The following is a 26,370-nucleotide window of genomic DNA, read 5'->3' as shown; positions in this document are numbered from 1 at the left end:
GGCTTTTTCGATAACCAGTTGAATGGTAAGCAGGAAAATAGTTTCAGACCATGTTTGAACCGGTAGTGTTCCGGAACCGGTTCCGGATGTCCTGTCGGAAGTGGCCAATTAAAAAAGTTAACCAAACCCAGGCATGCGACACATCAAAGAGCGGCTTTTTCGATGACCAGATGAACGGTAAGCAAGAAAATAGTTTCAAATCATGTTTGAACCGGTAGTGTTCCGGAACCGGTTCCGGGTGTCCCGCCGGAAGTGGCCAAATAAGAAAGTGAACATAACCCATGCATGCGACACGTCAAATAGCGGCTTTTTCGATAACCAGTTGAATGGTAAGCGGGAATATAGTTTCAGACCATGTTTGATCCAGTTGTGTTCCGGAACCGGTTCCGGATGTCCTGCCGGAAGTGGCCAATTAAAAAAGTGTACCAAACCTAGGCATGCGACACATCAAAAAGCGGCTTTTTCGATAATCAGATGAACCGTAAGCAGGAAAATAGTTTCAGACTACATATATCTGAACCGGTTGTGTTCCGGAACCGGTTCCAGCTGTCCCGCTGGAAGTGGTCAATTAAAAAAGTGAACAAAACCCATGCATGCGACACATCAAAGAGCAGTTTTTTCGATAACCAGATGAACGGTAAGCAAGAAAATAGTTTCAGACCATATCTGAACTAATTGTATTCCGGAATCGGTTCCGGATTTCCTGCCGGAAGTGGCCAATTAAAAAGGTGAACCAAACTCAGGCATGTGACACATCGAAGAGCGGCTTTTTCGATAACCAGATGAACGGTAAGCAGGAAAACAGTTTCGTACCGTATTTAAACCGGTTGTGTTTCGGAACCGGTTCCAGGTGTCCCGTCGGAAGTGACCAATCAAAAAACTAAACCAAACCCATGCATGCGAAACATCAAATCATCAAAAATGTTTGAGAACCAGATAAACGGGCAGCAAGAAAATAGTCTCTGACCACACTTAAGATTACCGGCAGTGTTGCAGAATCAGGATTGGATCCATTGCTGGAATTACGCAGGTGAACAAAATCGATATGCAAGCGATTAATATGTGTAAAAGAACAAAATCTTGATAAAAATTTAAGCGATCTTGTCAAATTACACCATTTTAGATTCCTGAGGATCAACGTTGTATGGAAATATTTATATTTTATAGCACCAATCCTCTTTTGCGTCTAAAATTACTGCGAACAATTTAGATGCAACTGGTTGAGCCCACGCGCTCTGTAACACGGTTGAAATTTGAATGGGTTTTAATATGGGAAATTTCGCTTGTTTGCACTTTTTTTTGTCAAATTTGACATGAATCTTATAACTAATGATAATAAAATATAGGCTAAAGTGCGCAGAAAAAAAATTGCCGAAATGTCTCGATAATGATCGGCATCCAGTGCTAGTGAAGGTGGTCAAGCAGTCAACTGAGAGCTCGGCCTATACGTTTAACATAGCGTCGGAATATGAGCCATCAATAAGTTTCCAAATTCAATTATGGCTTTGATAAAATTCTTGCTTTTCTGAATAAGGCTGACACAAATTTCGATTTTCTCTTAAGTCCAGAGGGGTCCCCCCCTTGGAAATTTTGGTTGGAATTCAACATTTTGAAGAAGGGCACAAATAAATAAACCAATAAATTTCTCAATTTTAAAGTGAAATTAGAGTCTTCCAGAAGTTTTTTTTATCAAAACCGATGAGTTAAGCGGTTTTGCTAATTTTTTTAAGAATTTTATTAGATAAATACATTCATTATTTCGACACTGATTTTTCATTTGGGCCTAACTGACATTTTCGGTTTCTCTTCATCGATCCTCTCTTTGTGTTATTGCAGACTGTGCATTGAGTTTTCCCAACTTTGTTTAGTTGAAATGCGAAGGAGACGACTACATCTTGCTATAGAAACAAAAAGAATAATGATTTGGTTTGTTTTGGTCAAGTATTAGCGAAAGAGAGAGTCGACGAAGAGAAACCGACCAAGTCAGTTGGGCCCTTATGAAAAATCATTGTCGATTTATCAACTCCACCCATGGACCACCATTGACGAGTCAACGAGCACAGTGACAAAAGAAGAAAATGAGATTTATTCCCGTTCTAGAGTATTCTCAGGATTCAGGAACACTTCGGCTTATGGCCGGAAAAAATGTTGAGAACATATTCGACGAGAAAGGCACTATCACCACTAGGTGGATTAATCTGGGTTTTTTTCAACTATGTGTCCAGCTTTGAAACAAGAGCCGGAAAAGTCAAATAGAATTCCCCAGTCTGGCAATAACACAAGTAACACAGGCACTAATGAAGTGAAACATCGCCAAATCGTGTTCTTCTCACTCAAATCATTCACTTCTTCAATGGCAATGGTCAATGTATTGCCATAGTGATGATGACGTCTTCCCATTACTCAATCAACGCGCAAACACACGATGGATGATGATGTATCCGGCCATGGTGGCAAGGCCACTCAATTAACAAGGCGTCGGTTGATGCCAAAAACATGCTCCGCGCTATTCCGTTCGCGATCATGGTTCAATACGAAATATGTATATTCATCAATCGCTTTTTCCATATTCATCACGTGCCAATCAAAACGGAAAATTCAGTTGCTTTAGCTCATACTCTATCATAATATACTCTGTACCTCAATTTGTTAGTAGAGCTTAGCTGGAATGGATTGAACAGAGTGGTGCTCGGCACTAGCGTAAAGATACCATACAACCAAAAATGTAATATAAAGTTATTCTCACGAAATTGGAAACAATTCTATTTCCCTGGTTCCAAGTTGCAAAATTATCTCGAATGAAATGATGAACCCACCGTTACATACTGTTGAATAAATGAATCAGTGGATACATCTACGCCCCCAAAACATGGAAAACACTCACCCCTTCATTAGAAAATAGCATCAAATTTGCTACCGATGATAGCATTCAATTTTCCACCGGGAGGGATCATTATCCACTCCCAAAGCCCATCTATACAGAACGGTTTCACCACCATTCGTTGTTTCTAACACTGCCTGTTCGAAGAACACAGAACATCCAACGGTGACGACAATGGAACCAAACGGTGTGGTGGCGACGGCGACGTGGTAGACCGAGGAGAGATAAAAGATTGTATTATGAAATAATAATGAATACCAATTTTAGCCAATTGTGATGATGCCTTTAGTATTTCTCCCACGGGTCCGGGATCAGATTTTCTATCGATGCGATGGATTGAGATGGGAGGTGGCAGAGCTGTGAACTTGGAAGTCAACTGTTGTTGGAAGCTGGATGATGGGAAAGTGCCTGCTGGCTATCTGTAGTATTCGGTTCGCAACGAATGGACTGGAATAGAAGAAACAGGACTGGCTTCAGGGTTTTTCTTAAACTTTATTGAGTAGAACTTAAAAATAAATGGAGATAACAGTAAGCGTAAAGTGCCCGCAAAATGGATAGGGTTGCGTATGCGTCACAACATTTTGACAGTTTTTCCATGAGAAAACCGTATAAGAAACGCATACTCCACGGAACAGACGCTATCTGCTCCAGGCTCAACTTCACCAAACAGCGTATGTAACAAAATCAATGAACGGATACAATCGATGTTGAAGTTCACTGTCCCCATAGCATCTTATACATTGATCATCTCAAACAAGTTTTTGATAATCTCACCATCATAACCGGAATGGACATCAGAACTCCGGACGATGTCCAATCGCTATACAGCACTCTAAAAGCAGAGGACGAATTCGGACTGGCCTTACCAGAGTGGACCAAAGACTACTACCCGGACAAACTGCTTCCACTGACCACCTTCGGCTACGTGCTAAACGTCTACAACGACGAGCTAAAAAGGCTCAAAGGTGGCCCATTCCTAAAGAAGACCATTTCCGAGTGGGAAGCCGTGATGGCTTCCGAAGTAACCCCGGCGAAGAACAAGAAAATGTTCCTCTACGCCGGGCACGATTCTACGGTGGTCAACATCCTTTCGGCCTTCAATGTGTGGAAGGAGCAAGTGCCGGGCTACGCCATCATGGCACTGTTCGAACTGTACAAGAACCGGCGGACAGCCGAGTACTCGGTGAGAGTCTACCAGAAGAACGTCGGAGAACTGCCGATTAGCTTGGAGATTCCCGGCTGCAGTAAGTACTGCCCGGTGGAGAAACTGAAAAAGCTACTGGACAGTCATGTGCCGACCGATATGGCCGTGCTCTGTAAGGCCCATTCCGCCGGGTTCGAAGAGCCACCTCCCAGTGGGCCTTGAATCTTATAGAGGGTAGGGTTAGGTTAGCTGATAAGTATTTAAGATACAATAGGCTCTAGTGTGAAATGTGATTTTAATGTTTTTAAGATTATGAGATTTTTAAGGTTAAAAAAAAAAAAAAAAAAAAAAAAAAAAAAAAAAAAAAAAAAAAAAAAAAAAAAAAACGTGCGTGTGATGCGACCATGCCTAGGAGAGTCCACCCTAGAAATGGGAGGCCACCGGCTTACTGGTGGACCGACGCGATTGCGGACCTGCGCCGCGCCTGCCTACGGGCTAGGCGGCGGATGCAGCGAGCACGATCAGAGGAAGAGCGAAACGAACGGCGGGTGGTGTTCGCCGCTGCAAAAGCCGCGCTTAAGACCGAGATAAGAGCAAGCAAAAAGGCCTGCTTTGAGGGTCTCTGTCAGAGTGCCAATACGAACCCGTGGGGTGACGCCTACAGGATCGTTATGGCCAAGACGAGAGGTGTGATGGCTCCTACAGAGCAATCTCCAGAGATGTTGGAGGGGATCATTGGAGGACTTTTTCCGCGTCATGATCCTAGTCCTTGGCCTCCTTTCGTAGGACAGCCGGGGACTGGGGCTGGCGATGAGGAAAGGGTCACCGATGTGGAACTTGCGGGGATAGCTAAGTCCCTTAGCGTAGGTAAGGCCCCAGGTCCGGACGGAGTTCCGAACTTGGCCTTAAAAGTAGCTATTGCAGAGGCTCCCGAGATGTTCAGGTCTGCTATGCAGAAATGCCTGGACGAGGGAGTTTTCCCAGAAGCTTGGAAGAGGCAGAGCCTGGTACTATTGCCAAAGGCGGGGAAACCACCCGGAGACCCGTCGGCATATAGACCAATATGCTTGATTGACACGGCGGGGAAGGTGCTCGAAAAGATCATCCTCAATAGAATGTTGCGGTTCACCGAGGGCGAAAATGGTCTTTCGAGTAACCAGTACGGCTTCCGGAAGGGGAGGTCCACCGTAGACGCTATCTTGTCGGTTACAAAAACCGCCGAGAAAGCACTCGAGCCTAAGAGGAGGGGAATTCGCTTTTGCGCGGTAGTGACTCTGGATGTAAGGAATGCGTTTAATAGCGCCAGCTGGTCTGCTATTGCCGATGCGCTCTTGCGTCTGGGGATACCGGAGTACCTGTACAAGATTCTCGGAAGTTACTTTCAGAATCGTGTACTAGTCTACGACACGGAGGTGGGTCGGAAGTGCTTTCACATAACCTCAGGAGTCCCGCAAGGTTCCATCCTGGGTCCGGTGTTATGGAATGTCATGTACGACGAGGTGTTGAGGTTAGAGTATCCAGTGGGAGTGGTGATTGTCGGATTTGCCGACGACATTACGCTCGAAGTCTACGGTGAAACGATCGAGGAGGTAAAGTTGACTACCAACCACTCGATTAAGGTTGTGGAGGCGTGGATGCGGTCCAGGAAACTGGAGCTGGCTCACCACAAGACAGAGGTGACGGTTGTTAACAACCTGAAGTCGGAGCAGCAGACGGAGATCAGTGTAGGAGACTGTACTATCCTGTCAAAGCGCTCCGTCAAACACTTGGGCGTGATGATCGACGATAAGCTTACCTTCGGTAGCCACGTCGATTATGCCTGTAAAAGAGCCTCCACAGCTATTGCGGCACTGTCCCGGATGATGTCCAATAGCTCTGCGGTGTACGCCAGTAAGCGCAAGCTTCTGGCTAGTGTTGCTACATCCATACTTAGGTATGGCGGCCCGGCGTGGGGCACCGCGCTAAGTACTAAATGCTACCGACGGAAGCTGGAAAGTACTTACAGGCTTATGTGCCTGAGGGTTGCGAGCGCGTACCGCACCGTGTCACACGACGCTCTCTGCGTCATTACTGGTATGGTGCCTATCAGCATTCTTATCAGTGAGGACATGGAGTGCTTCGAAATGTGCGGCACAAGAGGCATACGCAGGACTGTCAGAATGGCCTCTATGGTCAAATGGCAGCGCGCGTGGGACAGTTCCACCAAAGGAAGGTGGACCTATAGGTTGATACCGAGGGTAGATAGTTGGATTAATAGGCGCCATGGGGAAGTCACATTCCACCTGACACAGGTCCTTACAGGTCATGGTTGCTTCCGACAGTATCTACACCGTTTCGGGCATGCGGATTCTCCCGAATGCCCAGTGTGCAATGGTTCAGAGGAAACGGCGGAACACGTTTTGTTCGTGTGCCCGCGTTTTCGCACAATGCGTGACCGCATGCTTGCCACATGCGGGGAGGACACAACTCCGGACAACTTGGTCCAGAGGATGTGTAGGGATGAGTTTGGCTGGAACGCCGTTTCAACGGCTATTACCCACATCGTCTGGGAGCTACAGAGGAGGTGGCGCGTGGACTCGGAGAATGGCTAGTCCAGATGCAGTACAAGAGGTGGTCCAGGGGTTCGGAGTCGGCTTCGTAGGTCATACCGGTGCCCTGCGGTCGAGACCGACCCTTACAACGATTAAGTGGCCGCGGAGAGGAAGTCCCGGTAGCGGTGCTGTCGTGGCGTCGGTCTACTGGGTTGGATCCAAGCCCGCGGTTGGAAAGGGGTCCCGGCAAGGGTCGGGGAGGTGGAGACCCTGCCGTCAGCAACCTACGGATGCATCTGATAGGGCCTGAAGGGTAGTGATACCCTTCCTTTGCGGGCAGGTCAGATCGGGTTGCATGTGGGCATCAGTTCTTGATGTCCGCTCAGCAGTAGGGCGCGGGCGGGGTTGACTCTGCCCGCCTTCCGAGGACAAAGGGAGTGGCGAGGACCACTCGGGAAACTGGCTAAGCGCCAGCATGCTACCGTGATGGACTCTCCAAAGCGAGTCATCGATGTTCGTTGCTGCAGGCTACGCAGCTAACCTTGTGGGTGCGATGTGCACTAGCCCCTCTCTGAAGCAATACCTTCTTGGTGGTTCCGGAGAGACGTAGGGTTTGGCGACCATAGGAATGGTTTAGTGGGTACGAGGAGAGAGTAGTCCTGGATTTTACTTTTGTTGTAGAAGACGGCCTGTCAGACCTACACTACCCTAACCTTCTGTTAGGGTGTCTGTTGAGCAGATTATCCCCCTATGGTTTAGAAGAAAAAAAAAAAAAAAAAACAAGTTTTTATGGTAGTTAAATTAAAATTTAGCAGCTTTCGATTTTTATTTTTTTTTACTTACGGTGTTTGATAAACTTAGGATTAAAAGGTAGTTAATGAAAGATATGAAACAGAATAAAACAGATAAAAATTAGAGATTAGTAATTAGAGGATAGATAAAAGTTAGAATATGATAGAGTTGATAGAAGAGATAAAAAAGAAGAGACAAAAAGAGAGAGACGAGATAGTAGAAATAGAACTGATAAAGAGATTTAAGAGATAGAGAGAATAGAAGGGATAGAAAAGATACAAATATTGAAGAAATAGAGATAAAGTAGATAGAAGAAATAGAAGAGATATAAGTGATAGAAGAGATATAAAAAAACAGGAGAGATAGAAAAGATAAAAGAAAAAACGATACATTAGATATAGAGGACATAGAAAAGATAGAATACAAGAAGAGATAGAAGGAACAGAACAAATAGTAGACATAAAAGAGACAGAAGGTATAAAAAAGTTAGTAGAGAAAAAAAAGGGATAGAAGAAATAGAACCGATTAAGAGATAGAAGAGATTGTAAAGATATAAGAGATAGTGTTGTGACGCCGCACATTTTGAACCGGTCTAAAATATGAACCCGTCTAGCCACAACATAACTGCAGCATGACAGTTCTCGCGCGGTAGTAGTGGTAGGTGAAATAAGAGGTGAAAGTAGATGAATGAGGTGCGAGTAGAATTCGATAAAAACAACGGAATTTCGCCATCGTAAAAGTAGGAAAAGAAAATCAGTTTAGAGTTATTGAAGTTATTTAAAATTTATTTCGGTAACCAAATTACACTAATTGGTGCTTCCGTAAGTTGTGGTAGTGCGGTGTAAACTGATATACAAAGTCCGTAAGTTGAAACCTGTAGAGAAAAAAGGTAAATTATTAGTGAAACTTAGCAAATACTTACCTGGATTTCTCCCACTAGCTGTGCAAATACCGGTGCTTGGTATGCCCCGAAACAGGGGAAAATAACCAGGAAAGCTGCCGTGCCAGTGGGTTATATCCATCCGCGCAACATACCGATTAGGGTAACGGCCCCAATTATAGTCCAACCAGAGAATTGAGAAAAGAAGTCGTGGCAAGGAAACCATTTAATTGTAAGTTGTTAGTAATTTTAGTCTGTGTTGTGAATTATGTTTATTGAATTTTGTTAATAAATTTCAGTTTAAGCGTTGCTACAAAAAACTTGACCCGCTCTAAAAACCTGGTCTCCCTCTCGGGAACAGATAGAGAGAATAGAAGGGATTGAAAAGATACAAATAATTGAAGAAATAGAAGAGATAAAATAGATAGGAGAGATAGAAAAGATAGAAGAGATAGAAGAGACCCAAGTAACAATTTGATGCTGTACAAACGTTTCTCCAACTATATTAAATCAGCCCGCATTTGAAGAAAAGCTGAGCACAAGAGGTACAATACTTTATTCAGCTCCTAAACATCTGATTATGGTGATTTCATTCAATCTTTTGCTGACTTGAGGTTCATTGGAAGGCTGATTTAAGGCTTAATCAGTTATCAATTAAATAAATTATTTGCGTAACAATAAAATAAAAGCACTTTCGTGAGCCTATTTTTACCATTAGCTGCGTCTATTTCCAGAAGAGGTGTTTAGAAATGTATTAATTATTCTGAGGGATAACTAGGAATGGAACTCTGACCTCCTGATTAATAGTTACTCACCTTGGCACCTACACCACACACAACTGTATACATATCCTCGAAAACAAGAGCATTACTTGTTGTATCTGAATAGTCAAGAACATTAGTTAAACTAAGTTTGTATTGCGGCTGAAGAAGCGATGTGGACTTCACGGAAACATGCTTGGGTCAGCTGTCAAAAAATATTTGATTAAAGGTTGAACATCAGATGATTAATTCTGCAAAGCATGTTTCAAAGCTGGTTATTCAGATGAATAATCCATCTATACATCCTATCCAACTTGATATTCAGCCATCTATGTATTAAACATGCCATTCTACATATCAATATTCAGCTGTCATTGTGTCCAGCCATTGACACCATTAACCAGCCATTGTTCAGCAAATGCTCTCACTGTTCAGCATTCATTGTTACTTGGGGATAGAAGAGATATAATAAATAGAAGAGATAGGGGTCTCCAGTTAGTCTAGTGGTGTAGGCTGTGGATCGCCAATCCGGAGACGACGGGTTCAATTCCCGTTCCGGTCAGGAAAATTTTCTTAAAACACTGGGCATAGTGTATCATTGTACTTGTTGGGTGTTCGGACTTCTTATAGCATGACCCGTTTTTGCATATGCATGAGTCAGCTTTATAGCTGTAAATGTATTCGATTTTAATTATGTTTAAGTTCATTTTTGTTTTGTGTTTTTACATTTCTTGTCCTGAATGTGTTTTGGAAACTGTCGAACAATTTTAACTAGGATAACTAATTCAACAAAATAGTTTTATTCAACGTATTAGCTTTCAACGTGTTCTTTGTGTATAGTTATATATGTAGGCAGGTTAATTCAATTCGCTGTCAAAAACAATGTATTGGCTCATTCGCTGCTACTGTTTGCGGTGCGTGGATCAAGTGACCCTGTCGCACCGGAGTGCTGAGTTTTCGTCGTTCGGAACAGTACTTGACTCACAATATACAAATTCATGCAATGGAAGAAAGCCCTTGCATTAACTTTCTTTTTGCATCACGTTAGCAGCAGCTTGCTGACGTAGTGTGCGGTTTAGGTAAAAAATTACCCTAATGCCAAAGGATGGTTGATAACTGTGGAAGTGATCAAGGAACACTAAGTTGAAGCGAGGCAGGCCAAGTCCCAGTGGGGATGTACAACCAGAAAGAAGAACAAGAAGAGATAGAAGAGATAGAAAATATAGAGAAGATAGAAAAGATAGATTAATAAGAAGAGATAGAAAAGATGGGCGAAATGGAATAAATAAAAGAGTTATAAGTGATAGAAGAAACAGAAGAAATAGAAGTGATAGAAGAAATAGAAGAGATAGGAAATATGGAAGAGATAGAAAAGATAAATGAGATAGAAGAGACAGAAGAGGTAGGAGATATGGAAAAAAATACAAGCGAAAAGAGATTGAAGAGATACAAGAGATAACAAAAATTGAAGTGATAGCAAAGATAGAAGAGATAGAAGAGATAGAAGAGATAGAAGAGATAGAAGAGATAGAAGAGATAGAAGAGATAGAAGAGATAGCAGAGATAGAAGAGATAGAAGAGATAGAAGAGATAGAAGAGATAGAAGAGATAGAAGAGATAGAAGAAATAGAAGAGATAGAAGAGATAGAAGAGATAGCAGAGATAGAAGAGATAGAAGAGACAAAGGGAGATAGAAGAGATAGAAGAGATAGAAGAGATAGAAGAGATAGAAGAGATAGAAGAGATAGAAGAGATAGAAGAGATAGAAGAGATAGAAGAGATAGAAGAAATAGAAGAGATAGAAGAGATAGAAGAGATAGCAGAGATAGAAGAGGTAGAAGAGACAAAGGGAGATAGAAGAGATAGAAGAGATAGAAGATATAGAAGAGATAGAAGAGATAGAAGAGATAGAAGAGATAGAAGAGATAGAAGAGATAGAAGAGATAGAAGAGATAGAAGAGATAGAAGAGATAGAAGAGATAGAAGAGATAGAAGAGATAGAAGAGATAGAAGAGATAGAAGAGATAGAAGAGATAGAAGAGATAGAAGAGATAGAAGAGATAGAAGAGATAGAAGAGATAGAAGAGATAGAAGAGATAGAAGAGATAGAAGAGATAGAAGAGATAGAAGAGATAGCAGAGATAGAAGAGATAGAAGAGATAGAAGAGATAGAAGAGATAGAAGAGATAGAACAGATAGAAGAGATAGAAGAGATAGAAGAGATAGAAGAGATAGAAGAGATAGAAGAGGTAGAAGAGATAGAACAGATAGAACAGATAGAACAGATAGAGCAGATAGAAGAAATTGAAGAGTATTAGCAAGGGCGAAGAACGTCAAGTTGTTCATAAAAGGCTAACCACAAACGCCCCCAAGCAAATTAAAGAATTGAAAATTGAAGTACAAATTGGATTAGTGAATTATTTGTTGTGTTTCTTTTATTTTGGAAAATTGTAATAGGGTGACAAAGGGTATTATCGGCAGGTTTGTTCTCTTCGTCAAGGGAGGTTTTTGTGGGCCAAATTGCCTGAAATTTGGGCACATTACTCAGCTTGGTTGGGAAGGATTTGAGATCAACAGGTTCGAAAAAAAACCCCCGTGACGAAGAGAACAATACTGCCGAAAATACGTAAGTTCCCCTATGTTGTCCACAGTCCCATGGTGTTCTATTGGAACCTTATTTTGTGCCATGGAATGGGAGTGTATGAATTAAGTCAGGGCTTTAAAACTTAGCTCCCGAAAATAAGTCTTGCTCCTGGGCATTTGAGATGGTGCCAAGCAAAGGGTGTTGTTTCAGGGGATTTCAGCGGCCTTTTTTCTGCGTTTAGACAATTTTCGTTGAAGTTTCAATTGGAAAACGGAAATCCCACGGACATTCAAACAGTATTTTGGGAATTTCTGGGACGTTACAAGGAGTTTTGATGGTGATTCAAGGGTGATTCAGGAGCCTTCAAAGATTGTTACAGGGCATTTCTGGGGTGGTCAAAGGTATTTCAGTGAGTTTCAGGGGGTTGAGAGACGTTTTCAGGGCTCTATGAGAGGTTCTGGAGGAGTTTGATAGCATTTTAGAGGCGCTTAAAGGAATTTTCAAGGGCGTTTCGGGTTTCAGTGGCTTTTCAAATTGATATCAAGGGTTTGAAGGGCGGTGTGGAAGATTATTGAGGTGTGAGGAGCGATTCAAGGGTTTTCAAGGGGTTTCATGTTTTTATTTGCTGGAAAGGTCTCAGGAGCCTGTTCAAGTCGTTTTTAGGGGATGAATAAACATTTTAGTGGGTTTTAGGGGGTCTCAGGAGCCTTTCATGGGCGTTGATACCGTTGGTACTCCCTGAAAACCTCTTAAGCGCCCCTGGGACCTCAGGTCCCCCACTAAACCTCATTTGACTCCAGGAGCGATTCCTGATGCCCCATGAAGCGCCCCTCACACCACCTAGATCGCCCTGAAACTCCATGCGACCCACTGAAAAGCACCTGAGAACCCTTAGAGTACCTCCGAGACCCCCTCGTACGCCATTGAGGTCCACTAAAAAGCCCCTGAGACAATGTGGATCACATTTGAGACCCCTGGGATCTCTTGAAACGCTCATGGGCATTTTTTTATTATCGTACAAATTGGGCCGAAGGGTCTCAGGTTTTCATGAAACTTTTTCCACAGGCAGGGCTCATCAATAAATGAATAAAAAAAAAATTGAGAAAAATTCAGGGTCCCCAATTTTCCTTGAAAATCTCAGGTGGAAATTTATTATTTTCTCCTGACACTACTTAGGGGCTGTCCATTAATTACGTAAGGGATTTTTTGCGATTATCCGACACCCCCTCCCCTCCTAATAAGATTTTTTGTATGAAAACCCAAAAAAAATGTATGACGCGTAAGATTTCTCAACCCCCCCCCCTCCTCCCTCTATAAACCCTTACGTAATTAATGGACGGCCCCTTACTTTGGAAAATCATAACTCAAGAACAAAGCATCGTAGAAACAAAGTTTTTTTTAGAAAATGAAAGCAAATTTTTCTAGAAATCAGAAAAAATATGAACTGGACAAAGTTTTTCACAAAATTTTCCACAGTTGAGAAAATTCGTTAAGAAAAACCGGAAAAACTATGCCCGAACTCGTAGCAAATTTTCAAAAAATATTTTTGAGAAGGTAATTCCATGAGTTTGGGCATAGTTTTTCCGGATTTTCTTTATGAATTTTCTCAACGGTGGAAAATGTTGTGGAAAACTTTTTCCATTTCATATTTTTTTTGAATTCCTGAGACAATTTGCTTTCGTTTTTATGAAAAAAATTTGTTTCTACGATGCTTCGTTCTTGAGTTATGATTTTTCAAAGAAAAGGCTTTTATGACACATTTTGACATTTTTCAACAAAATTGGCCACAACTCGAAAACGAAAAAAAAGTGCATTCCAAAAATTTCAGCGATAGAAACTCATAAAATAACCTTCTCAAAAATATTTTTTTGAAAATTTTCCACGAGTTCGGGCATAATTTTCCGGCTTTTCTTTACAAATTTTCTCAACTGTGGAAAACTTTGTTCAGTTCATATTTTTTTTTGATTTATGAGAAAATTTGCGTACATTTTCTAAAAAACAAAACTTTGTTACTACGATGCTTCGTTCTTGAGTTATGATTTTTTAAAGTAAGCAATGTCAGATGAAAACAAGAAACTTCCACCTGAGTTTTCCGGGAAAATAGGCGACCCTGAATTTTTCTCATTCTTTTTTCTTCATTTATCCATGATCCCTGCCTGTGGAAAAAGTTTCATGAAAATCCTGGAGCCTTCGGCACAAGCCCGTACGGTAATAAAAAAAATCCCCTCATGAGAACCTCTGAATCGTCTTTGAGCCCCCTTTGAGACACACATGAGACCCCCTGGAACTACCCTGAAACTCCTTGAGACTTCCTGAAGCACTTTGCCCCCCCCCCCGTCCCCCTGAAATGCTCATGAAATCCCCTGATTCACCATTGAGGGAATCGCAGGAACCTGTTTAGGACAGTGAAACCACCTGGTACCCTCTGAGACCTCCTGAAGCGTCTCTGAGACCTCCAGGTTCCACCCTGAAGCCTCATAAAACGCTCCTAAGACCTCCTAAAACGCCCCTGAAATCCCCTGAAGCTCCTTGAGAACCCCATAACCCACCATAAGACTCCCTGAAACGTCCATGAGACACTCTGGAACGCCTCTTAGACCCCTTGAAGTAGGTATGCCAGATAATTTTTTGAAGAATCTGTATCCCTACTTTCAAAAATCTATATCCCATACAAAATAGTGGGCTTCGTGGCCGTGCGGTTAGCGGCGTCAGTCGTCTAGGCGTTTCGTAAGCCTTGGAGTGCGGGTTCGATTCCCGCTCTAGCAGGGAAAACTTTTCGTCAAACGGAAAATTCTCCATTGAGCCACTGGGTGTTATGTGTGCTGTCCGTTGTCTCGTGTATGTAATGTTCAGTCTGTGCAGCCTCTGGCTGAAGACGGTGTAGTGTCGTTTTTTTTTAAATTCGGTAGAAAGATCTGTATTCCATACTTTGAGACCTCCTGGAACGTAACTGAAACCACATAGGATTAGCTGAAACGCCTCTGATACTCCCTGAATCGTCCTTGAGACTTCCTAAAACTTTTCTGATACTCCATGTAACGCTAAATAAAATCAAACGTAAAAATTCCAACAATTGCTTCGGATAAAAATGTCTTCTTTTTTCCAAGAACCCTGTGAAAATGTTTATTCTTGTTTCACATTTTTATTATTGGAGTAAGCTTTTGTGGCGCCTAAAATGTGGGGGTCAGGCCCCCATGGACCCCCCTAAATCTTGCCCTGCCCATAAATTCCAAGAGAATGCATCAATCAGACTCTGTTTCTGAGATAAAATTTACTCGAAAATTTTCAAGAAGCATTTCTCAAAAGTTAATGGTAAACTGGAAGATGCAAATTGTCCTTTTTTTGAGTTCACAAATGCTCATGCAAAATTTATAATAAAACAAAAATTACAAAACAAGCTGTTTCATTAATTTCAAATGGAAATACTCACCCATTAAAAGAGGATCCGACTCTGCCATCAGCGTGGAAGGTATTGTTTTGCATTGGCTTGCTTTCGCTCCACCCTGTGCCTTTCATATTAAAGGTTAGGCCGGAAAGCGTGAAATATCTCCGATCTGAATCGTGCTCCTTCTCTTCGTGTTGAAAAGTGCTGCGCTACACCCGGTAGCACAAGTCCAGCTTGTGTTTGGGAGTACTACTGTTCAAGGACCAAGGAAGCCGTTCTCGTTGAGGAAAGTGGTGTAAAATGCAATGTTATAGAGTGATCCATGCAATAGTTCTAAGCCTATTTGGTTTTAGTTGCGTTCTCAAAACCGGGTTAAAACTCCATAAGCCTAAAACACGAATAAATGTACCATTTCGACTCGATATTTTTTAATTTGAATGAGAATGACGCTGGATTTTGTGAAACATTTTCTTTTGCATCAACACATAAACTTTTTTCTTCGCTTATCTTTTGAAAAGGACGTATGAAAAAAAACCTTATTTTCTTCTTAAAAAAATGGAACTCTAAACGAATTGTAGGATTGAAACGATGTATTCGAAGATGTTTCAGGATATTTTAAGGATATTTATAAAAAATATACACTGAGATTAATATATATCGCAGTTAAATGTCATGTAGTTGAATTTTTTGAAAATTTTTCTTCCTTTCTTTTTTAGAAAACTGACCTTTTGCCTTCAAAATTTGCCAAACGAATTTTTATCTTTCATTAGTTACCAAAACAAGCAGATCTTGAATTACAAAAATTGATTTTGCGTGCAACTTCTTAAGAAAATAATACATGGAGTGGCAAATTTCACCACTCACCCCTACCAACCGGAAAACCGCCAAATGGAGACCGTAGTTGCCGTTGTGCCAACCCGCCGCAGCACAGAGGTAGCCAACGGCAAAGTTTCTCTGAAATGTGGTTTTTGCAGATGAGGATGCGATGTTGGATTCTTGGTTTGTGATGCTGGTTGGTTGGTATAGGACGCTCTATCTAGCACCCCATGGACTCATTTGCAGATTGTGAATTTTCAGCCTTGGGTTTTGTAAGTTCGTCCAGTTGTCGGTGGTTTTCAAGTGGTCTCTAGAGGGCATTGTCATGCTCGGTCAAGTGCTCGGTTGTTGAAATTGAGAGAAATTTGATAAAAGGGTTGCGGTAAGAATGATGACTGTATTGAAAAAAGTAAATATAAAGAGCATATTGGATATAAATTTTATTTCTGGTAGTTGGATTTCATAATGATAGATGGAGATTGTTTTATTCGTGTGTTGAAACGCCAAGTAAAACTTCCTTAAGGAAACAGGTACAATCCTAACGATGCTGAATTCATCATCACAGTACCAATCAAATGCTCATTATCAGGGAAAACTAGCTGGCCTAGTCACAAACGCCAGTCCACCCAACCCAAGTCAGTCCCAGACAGCTAACAACAGTTATCAAGCAAGCAGTACAGTCAGCAATCAGGGCTCGTCAGTAGTGGTTGATAATGATTCTCGACCGCGCGCTGGCTGGCTGACGAAGAGGGCGGACGAAAATGGAGCTAAATGAGTGTGATAATTAAAAGCATCCATTAGGGGCAAAAAGCGCGCTGCGAATGATGGGTCCTCCAGTTGGTCTACTAGGAACAATGTGACCATTATCAGAGCGTCCAACTATAGGTACCAACGTATAGTTTCAATTGCGTTGTGGTTGAGGTGTATGGGTTGGAAGGCACGACGCGACGGGGCGTTTTGTAGGCGCACGTTATCAAACATAAATGAATGGATCGTACTTTACGATCCATTTAACCGATTCAGATTGGCCGATTAGTACCGTTGGTGGAGTGCTTTGTGAATACGCTTTTGTTTTTGAGCGGATTGCATTTTGAAAATGTTACAAATTATCCATTAACGATTTTTTAACTTGAATCACGTCACCATGAACAGTTTTCTATTAGTTCGCATTAAGTGGCTCGTAGACTATATCGAGTATAGTAGGACCTATGAAGTCATATTTTTATGCAAAGTTGCTCAGGTTATTGAAACCACCAATTTAACTTGATTTTGCACCCGAAATTTAAAAACATACCATAGTTCACTTTTTGACTTTCTCGTACACCAAGGTGTTTCGAAAGGAAATATTTTCCCTCCAGAAACAAAAATTTGATACAGCTTTCGGAGGGGTCAAGTCTTATATACCAATCGACTCAGTTAGACGAGTTGAGATGGGGCAGCAGGGACGGATGTCCTGGGGCCTGACGCACCCCCCCCGCTTGCGAGTCAGCCGCGTAGTTGCCGGCTAAGAATAGGACTACTAACCCCAATTCAAGGTGTCAAGCGACCCGTGCCGAGGAATGAGTGATCGAGGGGGTGAAAAAGATGCTCGATCTTTAACGGAGCCTGTGGGGCACCTGGGCACCCCCCACAGTAAGCTGTCCCTTACCGCGTTAATGCAGAGCTCTGGCGTGGTGGACATTCTTTCTCGTGCGACTCGTGGGAATAAAATATGAGTAACAAACCAATACAGAAATCAAGTGTAGCAGGTAGTAGTGGTGGGATCAACCCCTTCGCAAGAAGCGGGTTGATGAGATCTCCGACAAGGAGAAGTGAGGAGATAGGCGCTGGGAGTTGCGTACGCAGCTCAAGCGTGGGTGCTCCAGTCCACTTCCCGGCAAGCCAGCCGGTGGAGGTTATGGACGGAGCGTGGTTGTTGAGGGCCGTCAACCGAGGATCCAAAGGACGGTCCGCAATAGAGGTGGCTGAGCAGCAGCTTGGCAAAATCATCGACTTTGCGTCCACTAAGTCGAATATAAGCAAGGACCTGAAAACGGCCTTGCTTCGACTTAGGGCGTCGATCGACGATGCCAAGCAGGAGCACGCGGCACTCGCGTTGCTGACTGCTGCAGCAGCGGAGCCTGCAAATGAGAAAGTGCCGAAGTTTACCCAAACGGAGGCCTTCTCCTTCGCAGGAAGTCCGAATAAGGCGGAAGCGACTGCTCGCGACAAACGGGGCAAGCAATCGCAGAAGCGGGCGAGGCAACCGTCAGGCGAGGAGCTGTCTGGCGGTGCCCGCAAGGCCAGGCGAATCATTACCCCGAAAGTCGGTAATAATGCCGGAAGGTCGGACCCCAGCCAGGGTTCCCGGAAAGCTGGGAAGGGTGGGCCTGAAAAGGCTGGCCCGTCCCGGAACGATGGGAACAAGGGGTTGCGACCGCTAGTGGGCCCTCAACAGCCACAGAGTAGGGCGATCCAAGGGGTGGACCCCCCTTGGACGAAGGTAGAGCGGAAGAGGAAGAAGAAGGCGAATCCGCAGGTAGTAGCGCAGGACGCCAAGCCAAGGCGTAGGAGGGCAGGTGCCAAGCGCGAGAAAGGCGACGCTATCGTCATCAAGACGGAACAGTCCAAGTACTCGGACGTCTTGAAGATGATGCGAAGCGACGCCAAGCTTGAGGGTCTTGGAGCCGACGTACGCAGTATTAGACGTACTCGTACGGGCGAGATGATCCTGGAGCTGAAGCGCCAGAAGGAGCACAAGGGCGCCGCCTATAAGAGGCTGGCAGAAGAGGTCCTTGGTGAGGGTGTGCAGGTGAGGGCTCTGACACATGAGGCGACTCTGAAGGTCAAAGACATCGATGAGATCACCGAAGTGGAAGAGCTCGTCACGGCACTGCGGCAACAGTGCGATGTGCAGGTGGCCGCCGCAGCCGTTAAGCTACGGAAAGGGCCAGCAGGGACACAGATAGCTTTGGTTCAGCTACCTGTGGCGGACGTCAAAAAGTCCGTTAAAGTAGGGAGCATAAAGGTGGGTTGGTGTGTATGTCACCTGACATTCCACGAGCCACCAGAGGTTTGCTTCAGGTGTCTGGAACCAGGACACAAGTCGTGGGACTGCAAAGGCCCCGACAGGCGCAAACTGTGCAGGCGATGCGGCGCTGAAGGTCATAAAGCCCAAAGCTGCACGAGTCCGCCCATCTGCATGATCTGTACCGGGAAATCCTCGAACAACAGACATCCGATGGGTGGTCCAAGGTGCCCGGCCTTCAAGAAAGCCGCAGTGAACAACAAATCACAGTGCAGGTAACGCAGCTGAACCTGAACCACTGTGATGCGGCTCAGCAACTGCTTTGTCAGGCAGTTTCTGAGTGGGAGACGGATATCGCCATCATATCGGACCCATACCGAGTACCCGCCGGCAACGGCAACTGAGTCGCGGATGGGACCAGAAAAATGGCGGCGATATGGACGACGGGTAAATACCCCGTTCAGGAGTTGGTGTCTACTACCTATGAGGGCTTCGTGGTCGCCAAAGTAAACGGGGTCTTCTTCTGTAGCTGTTATGCGCCTCCGCGGTGGCCGATCGAGCAGTTCACGCAAATGCTGGACCGCTTAACGACCGTGCTAACAGGGCGAAGGCCGGTGGTAATAGCGGGCGACTTTAATGCCTGGGCCGTGGAATGGGGAGTCGTTTCACAAACCAGCGGGGTCAGATCCTGCTAGAAACACTGGCCATCTTAGATGTCGACTTGGCTAATGTCGGTACCAAGAGTACCTTTAGTCGAAATGGAGCGGAGTCAATTATTGACGTGACCTTTTGTAGTCCTGGCCTAACAAGTAGTTCGAACTGGAGGGTAGATGATGGCTACACTCACAGCGACCACCTGGCGGTTCGCTACAGTATCAACTACAATAACAGCAGACAGCGGATAGAAGAAGAGGCGGCTAGGCCAAGGCCAAGCCCTCGCAGGTGGAAGACATCATACTTCGACGAAGGGGTATTTAGGGAGGCGCTCCGCCGTGAGCGAAACTTAATCGGTTTAGACGGCGACGAGCTGGTAGCGGTGCTCTCACGTGCGTGTGATGCGACCATGCCTAGGCGAGTCCACCCTAGAAATGGGAGGCCACCGGCTTACTGGTGGACCGACGCGATTGCGGACCTGCGCCGCGCCTGCCTACGGGCTAGGCGGCGGATGCAGCGAGCACGATCAGAGGAAGAGCGAAACGAACGGCGGGTGGTGTTCGCCGCTACAAAAGCCGCACTCAAGACCGAGATAAGAGCAAGCAAAAAGGCCTGCTTTGAGGGTCTCTGTCAGAGTGCCAATACGAACCCGTGGGGTGATGCCTACAGGATCGTTATGGCCAAGACGAGAGGTGTGATGGCTCCTACAGAGCAATCTCCAGAGATGTTGGAGGGGATCATTGGAGGACTTTTTCCGCGTCATGATCCTAGTCCTTGGCCTCCTTTCGTAGGACAGCCGGGGACTGGGGCTGGCGATGAGGAAAGGGTCACCGATGTGGAACTTGCGGGGATAGCTAAGTCCCTTAGCGTAGGTAAGGCCCCAGGTCCGGACGGAGTTCCGAACCTGGCCTTAAAAGTAGCTATTGCAGAGGCTCCCGAGATGTTCAGGTCTGCTATGCAGAAATGCCTGGACGAGGGAGTTTTCCCAGAAGCTTGGAAGAGGCAGAGCCTGGTACTATTGCCAAAGGCGGGGAAACCACCCGGAGACCCGTCGGCATATAGACCAATATGCTTGATTGACACGGCGGGGAAGGTGCTCGAAAAGATCATCCTCAATAGAATGTTGCGGTTCACCGAGGGCGAAAATGGTCTTTCGAGTAACCAGTACGGCTTCCGGAAGGGGAGGTCCACCGTAGACGCTATCTTGTCGGTTACAAAAACCGCCGAGAAAGCACTCGAGCCTAAGAGGAGGGGAATTCGCTTTTGCGCGGTAGTGACTCTGGATGTAAGGAATGCGTTTAATAGCGCCAGCTGGTCTGCTATTGCCGATGCGCTCTTGCGTCTGGGGATACCGGAGTACCTGTACAAGATTCTCGGAAGTTACTTTCAGAATCGTGTACTAGTCTACGACACGGAGGTGGGTCGGAAGTGCTTTCACATAACCTCAGGAGTCCCGCAAGGTTCCATCCTGGGTCCGGTGTTATGGAATGTCATGTACGACGAGGTGTTGAGGTTAGAGTATCCAGTGGGAGTGGTGATTGTCGGATTTGCCGACGACATTACGCTCGAAGTCTACGGTGAAACGATCGAGGAGGTAAAGTTGACTACCAACCACTCGATCAAAGTTGTGGAGGCGTGGATGCGGTCCAGGAAACTGGAGCTGGCTCACCACAAGACAGAGGTGACGGTTGTTAACAACCTGAAGTCGGAGCAGCAGACGGAGATCAGTGTAGGAGACTGTACTATCCTGTCAAAGCGCTCCGTCAAACACTTGGGCGTGATGATCGACGATAAGCTTACCTTCGGTAGCCACGTCGATTATGCCTGTAAAAGAGCCTCCACAGCTATTGCGGCACTGTCCCGGATGATGTCCAATAGCTCTGCGGTGTACGCCAGTAAGCGCAAGCTTCTGGCTAGTGTTGCTACATCCATACTTAGGTATGGCGGCCCGGCGTGGGGCACCGCGCTAAGTACTAAATGCTACCGACGGAAGCTGGAAAGTACTTACAGGCTTATGTGCCTGAGGGTTGCGAGCGCGTACCGTACCGTGTCACACGACGCTCTCTGCGTCATTACTGGTATGGTGCCTATCAGCATTCTTATCAGTGAGGACATGGAGTGCTTCGAAATGCGCGGCACAAGAGGCATACGCAGGACTGTCAGGATGGCCTCTATGGTCAAATGGCAGCGCGCGTGGGACAGTTCCACCAAAGGAAGGTGGACCTATAGGTTGATACCGAGGGTAGATAGTTGGATTAATAGGCGCCATGGGGAAGTCACATTCCACCTGACACAGGTCCTTACAGGTCATGGTTGCTTCCGACAGTATCTACACCGTTTCGGGCATGCGGATTCTCCCGAATGCCCAGTGTGCAATGGTTTAGAGGAAACGGCGGAACACGTTTTGTTCGTGTGCCCACGTTTTCGCACAATGCGTGACCGCATGCTTGCCACATGCGGGGAGGACACAACTCCGGACAACTTGGTGCAGAGGATGTGTAGGGATGAGGTTAGCTGGAATGCCGTTTCAACGGCTATCACCCATATCGTCTGGGAGCTACAGAGGAGGTGGCGCGTGGACTCGGAGAATGGCTAGTCCAGATGCAATATAAGAGGTGGTCCAGGGGTTCGAAGTCGGCTTCGTAGGTCATACCGGTGCCCTGCGGTCGAGATCGACCCTTACAGCGATTAAGTGGCCGCGGAGAGGAAGTCCCGGTAGCGGTGCTGTCGTGGCGTCAGTCTACTGGGTTGGATCTGAGCCCGCGGTTGGAAAGGGGTCCCCGGCTAGGGTCGGGGTAGGTGAGACCCTGCTGTCTGCAACCTACGGATGCATCTGATAAGGCCAGAAGGGTAGTGATACCCTTGCCTTCAGCAGGTCAGATCGGTTTGCATGTGGGCATCAGTTCTTGATGCCCGCTCAGCAGTAGGGCGCGGGCGGGGTTGACCCTGCCCGCCTTCCGAGGACAAAGGGAGTGGCGAGGACCACTCGGGAAACTGGCTAAGCTAATTTATGTGGGTTGGCTCTTTTCGGTGACATAAGAAAAAAGCAGCATAATTCGCGTTACGCGTTTCGGCTTACTACTCTTCAGCCCTCTTCAGACGCAACATGCTGAATGTGACCATCAGCTCGGTCTGTCACAGATAAACTGTTTATCTATGACAGACCGAGCTGATGGTCACATTCAGCATGTTGCGTCTGAAGAGGGCTGAAGAGTAGTAAGCCGAAACGCGTAACGCGAATTATGCTGCTTTTTTCTTATGTCACCGAAAAGAGCCAACCCACATAAATTAGTAAAATTCCACGGTGATCAATTCCGATCAGTAAAACTGGCTAAGCGCCAGCATGCTACCGTGATGGACTCTCCAAAGCGAGTCATCGATGTTCGTTGCTGCAGGCTACGCAGCTAACCTTGTGGGTGCGATGTGCACTAGCCCCTCTCTGAAGCAATACCTTCTTGGTGGTTCCGGAGAGACGTAGGGTTTGGCGACCATAGGAATGGTTTAGTGGGTACGAGGAGAGAGTAGTCCTGGATTTTACTTTTGTTGTAGAAGACGGCCTGTCAGACCTACACTACCCTAACCTTCTGTTAGGGTGTCTGTTGAGCAGATTATCCCCCTATGGTTTAGAAGGAAAAAAAAAGACGAGTTGAGATGATGTCTGTGTGTGCGTATGTGTACAAAAAAGTCACCTTATTTTAAGATAGTAAATATAAACCATTTTAAACAACCGATGGTTCATTCGACGGGGCATTTTGTCCCATTGATTCCATTTGAAAATGGTTCGGATCGGTTAAGCCGTTCCGGAGTTATGGCCATTTCGGCGTTCCGAAACGGTACCCCAGGAAGGTGTCAGATATGAAAACGCAGCAAACCCATTCATGCGATATATCAAATCGCGGCTTTAATCGGAAATCTGATGAACGATTCGTAAGAAAATAGATTCAGATCATATTGAAAACTACCTGTTGTGTTCCGGAATCGGTTCCGGATGTCCCGTCGGAAGTGGTTAAGCATGAAAATGATCCAAATCGCGGCTTTTTCTATAACCTGATGATCATGTTAGGTTCGGATCACATTTGAAACTATCGAATGTGTTTCAGAATCGATTCCAGGTGTCCCGCCGGAAGTAGCCAAGCATGAAATTAAGCCAAACCTATGCTTGTGACACCTCAAATCGCGGCTTTTTCGATAACCTAATGATTGGCTAGCAAGAAGTTAGGTTCGGACTATATTTGAAACTATCGGTTGTGATACTGAACCGGTTGCGGGTGTCCCGTCGGAAGTGGCCAAGCATGTAATTGGGCCAAACCTATGGTTGTGGCACATCAAATCGCGTTTTTTTTCAATAACCTGATGATCAGCTGGCAAGAAGTTAGGATCGGACCATATTTGAAACTATCGGATGTGTTAAGAAACCGGTTCCAGGTGTCCCGCTGGAAGTGACCCAGCATGAAAATGAGCCAAACCAATGCTTGTGACACATTTTTGAAATTACTGTTAGTGTTCCGGAACCGGTTCCGGGTGTCCCGCCGAAAGTGGTAAAACATGCTAGTCAATAATCAAATCGCGGCTTTTTCGATACTCTGATGATCGGCTAGCAAGAAAATAGGCTTGTATCACATTTTTTTTTTATATCACTAGTGTTCCAAAGCCGATTTTTCCCACTGAGTACAGTCATAAAACTGGCCCAAACGCAAAAATGACGGTACTCCCTAAAATTGTGCCTTTGGATTAATTGAGCAATCTGTAAATGATTCAGCTTAATTTATAAAATCTAAGCTGGCACAATTGAGTTGAATTTTGTATATGGGGTTTTCAAGTCTAATACATGAGACACTGGATTACCTCCAGTCCATCGCTAAGCACGCTGGATATAACGCTCGATTTGGCTCGATATTTGCATAGATGGTAGTTGATACTCAAAGGAACAAATTTGTAGAAGATCATGATACTTAATTTTGTTGTAGTTTCAGTCAACGAGGTAAAACGATGTCATGCGTGAGTTTTTCAGTGGCAATAAACGGCCAGCAAGAAAGCAGTAATGGATTCCAGGTGTCCCACCTGTTGTGACCACATATCAAAGTGAACCAGACCCGTGTATGTTAGTTAGTTAGCAAGAACACATACTCATGTCACATTGATTGATAGATTTGTCTTTATTAAAGGGCCTTTCAGCCCTTCCCGAGCAGAAGGGAATAGCAACAGCATAATATAATCTGTTATTTTGGAAAAATAACTGAGTAACGGAAAGAGTTATTTTCATGATATTTACATAACATATCCTGTTCTAAACTTGTCTGTCATAAGCGGCAAAATAACAAAAATTATAACAAAAAAATGTTCTTGGAAGACCTGTTTAATAACATGTTTTGTTAGTTTCAATAACAACTTAATAACAGTGATTTTTTAAAATATTTCAATTCAAATTTTGATATGAATAAGTGATTGATTACAATCTGAAAACAAAATTTGCTTTTTTTCTGTTGCGGATAGGAACTCCTCCAAAGTCCCATATGAATTCAATGGGATACGCAACAATAGCATCTATTGTTAAATGTTTCATTCATAATTGGGACGCTATTGTTGTCGCAAGCGATTTATTATCTAAAACAGAGAGAATCAATAGTTTTCGTTTATTTTCCAAACAACTTAATATGAAAAACTACTGACGTTTAGAAGCCCTTTATTAGGTGGTTCATAGTTTATAAGATTAATTTACATTATTACCTCATTGATTGACACATTTATCCAAGTGAATCTAAGTAGGATCGATGCAGTGGAATCAATAAAAATTAAATTGTCTAAAAATAATAATCAATAGAGTTCTTCTTCTTGATGACTTATTTTTTTACATTTTTGTCGAAAAAGTGTTGTTCGTCCTTGAATTCCACCAGTTGATCCAAAATGTTTCATAAAATGGCTAACACTCTATTACACTCTCTATATTCATATTCATACTTAACTGAAATTGGGACAAAAAAAAACAGGTATACTTTTCAAAGTGCTTATAAAACAAAAGACTGATAAGTTGACTCTGTCACAGTTGAAACGTAATGTCAGAAAGAAGAGGAACTGATGACAAAATAACATTTTTTCTAACAGTTCCTCACGGAATGATGTAAACAACGAAAATCTCGAATGGTGTAGTTTTGATTGCAAAGCTAGTTATGTTGTAATATTAATGATCAAATGTTTGTACAGTCTCAATGACACAATAATAACTGAACTTGTGCTACAACAAAATATGTTATTGATATGTAATTTGAAGAAAATATACCAAGAGCACGATCAAAACAAAATAAGATTGTTGAAAATGCTTTGACATCCATGTGCACAACAGAACACGTGCTCGATGAACAAATTGAGATTTGAAATTATGAAAAGAAATCCACGTACTCCGGTGAGACTCGAACTCACGACTCCCAATTCGCTAGACGGGCGCTTCTATTCCTTCAAGCTACGGAGTCACTCGACTATCTCCGTCGCCAGCAGGCCTAGAACTGAACTCGATTCCACAATCGCACATGGTTATCTTCTTTTCACAATCCAAACCCCCTTCGGATGGGATTATATGAACATCTAACACATTGTCTGTTGTGCACATGTATGTCAAAGCGAGAGAGGAAGTTATTTTTAATTGTCGAGAGCTTCGGGCACTGCCTCCCAATCACTTATTGGTATGGCAATTAGTGTGCAGTCGGACTCTCGACGGGTCAGTCCTCGGCCGACCGAATACGGTAAGGGTGACCGTAGCACCTTACAAATGTCAATTTCTTGATTTTGCTTTGGCTGACCAAGCCATGTGGGAAATTACACTGTTGAAAGGCCTGCTGGCGACGGAGATAGTCGAGTGACACCGTAGCTTGAAGGAATAGAAGCGCCCGTCTAGCGAATTGGGAGTCGTGAGTTCGAGTCTCACCAGAGTACGTGGATTT

The 26,370-nt window shown here is 44.4% G+C and overlaps 2 protein-coding genes across 4 annotated transcripts in view; both read left to right on the top strand.

Annotated features, from left to right (window-relative positions):
- Positions 1 to 26,370, top strand: part of LOC109409049 (uncharacterized) — a 699,030-nt gene that overhangs the window by 232,390 nt on the left and 440,270 nt on the right. The gene's annotated exons all lie outside the window — the stretch shown is intronic.
- LOC134289683 (venom acid phosphatase Acph-1-like) lies at positions 3,643 to 4,348 on the top strand. Its single transcript, XM_062855953.1, has one exon. It carries the CDS (start codon positions 3,669 to 3,671, stop codon positions 4,245 to 4,247), a length of 579 nt encoding a protein of 192 aa, XP_062711937.1. The 5' UTR covers positions 3,643 to 3,668; the 3' UTR covers positions 4,248 to 4,348.

Source organism: Aedes albopictus, chromosome 3, assembly GCF_035046485.1.
Source record: "Aedes albopictus strain Foshan chromosome 3, AalbF5, whole genome shotgun sequence".
NCBI lineage: Eukaryota > Metazoa > Arthropoda > Insecta > Diptera > Culicidae > Aedes > Aedes albopictus.
This window is presented reverse-complemented; position numbering and strand designations above follow the sequence as displayed.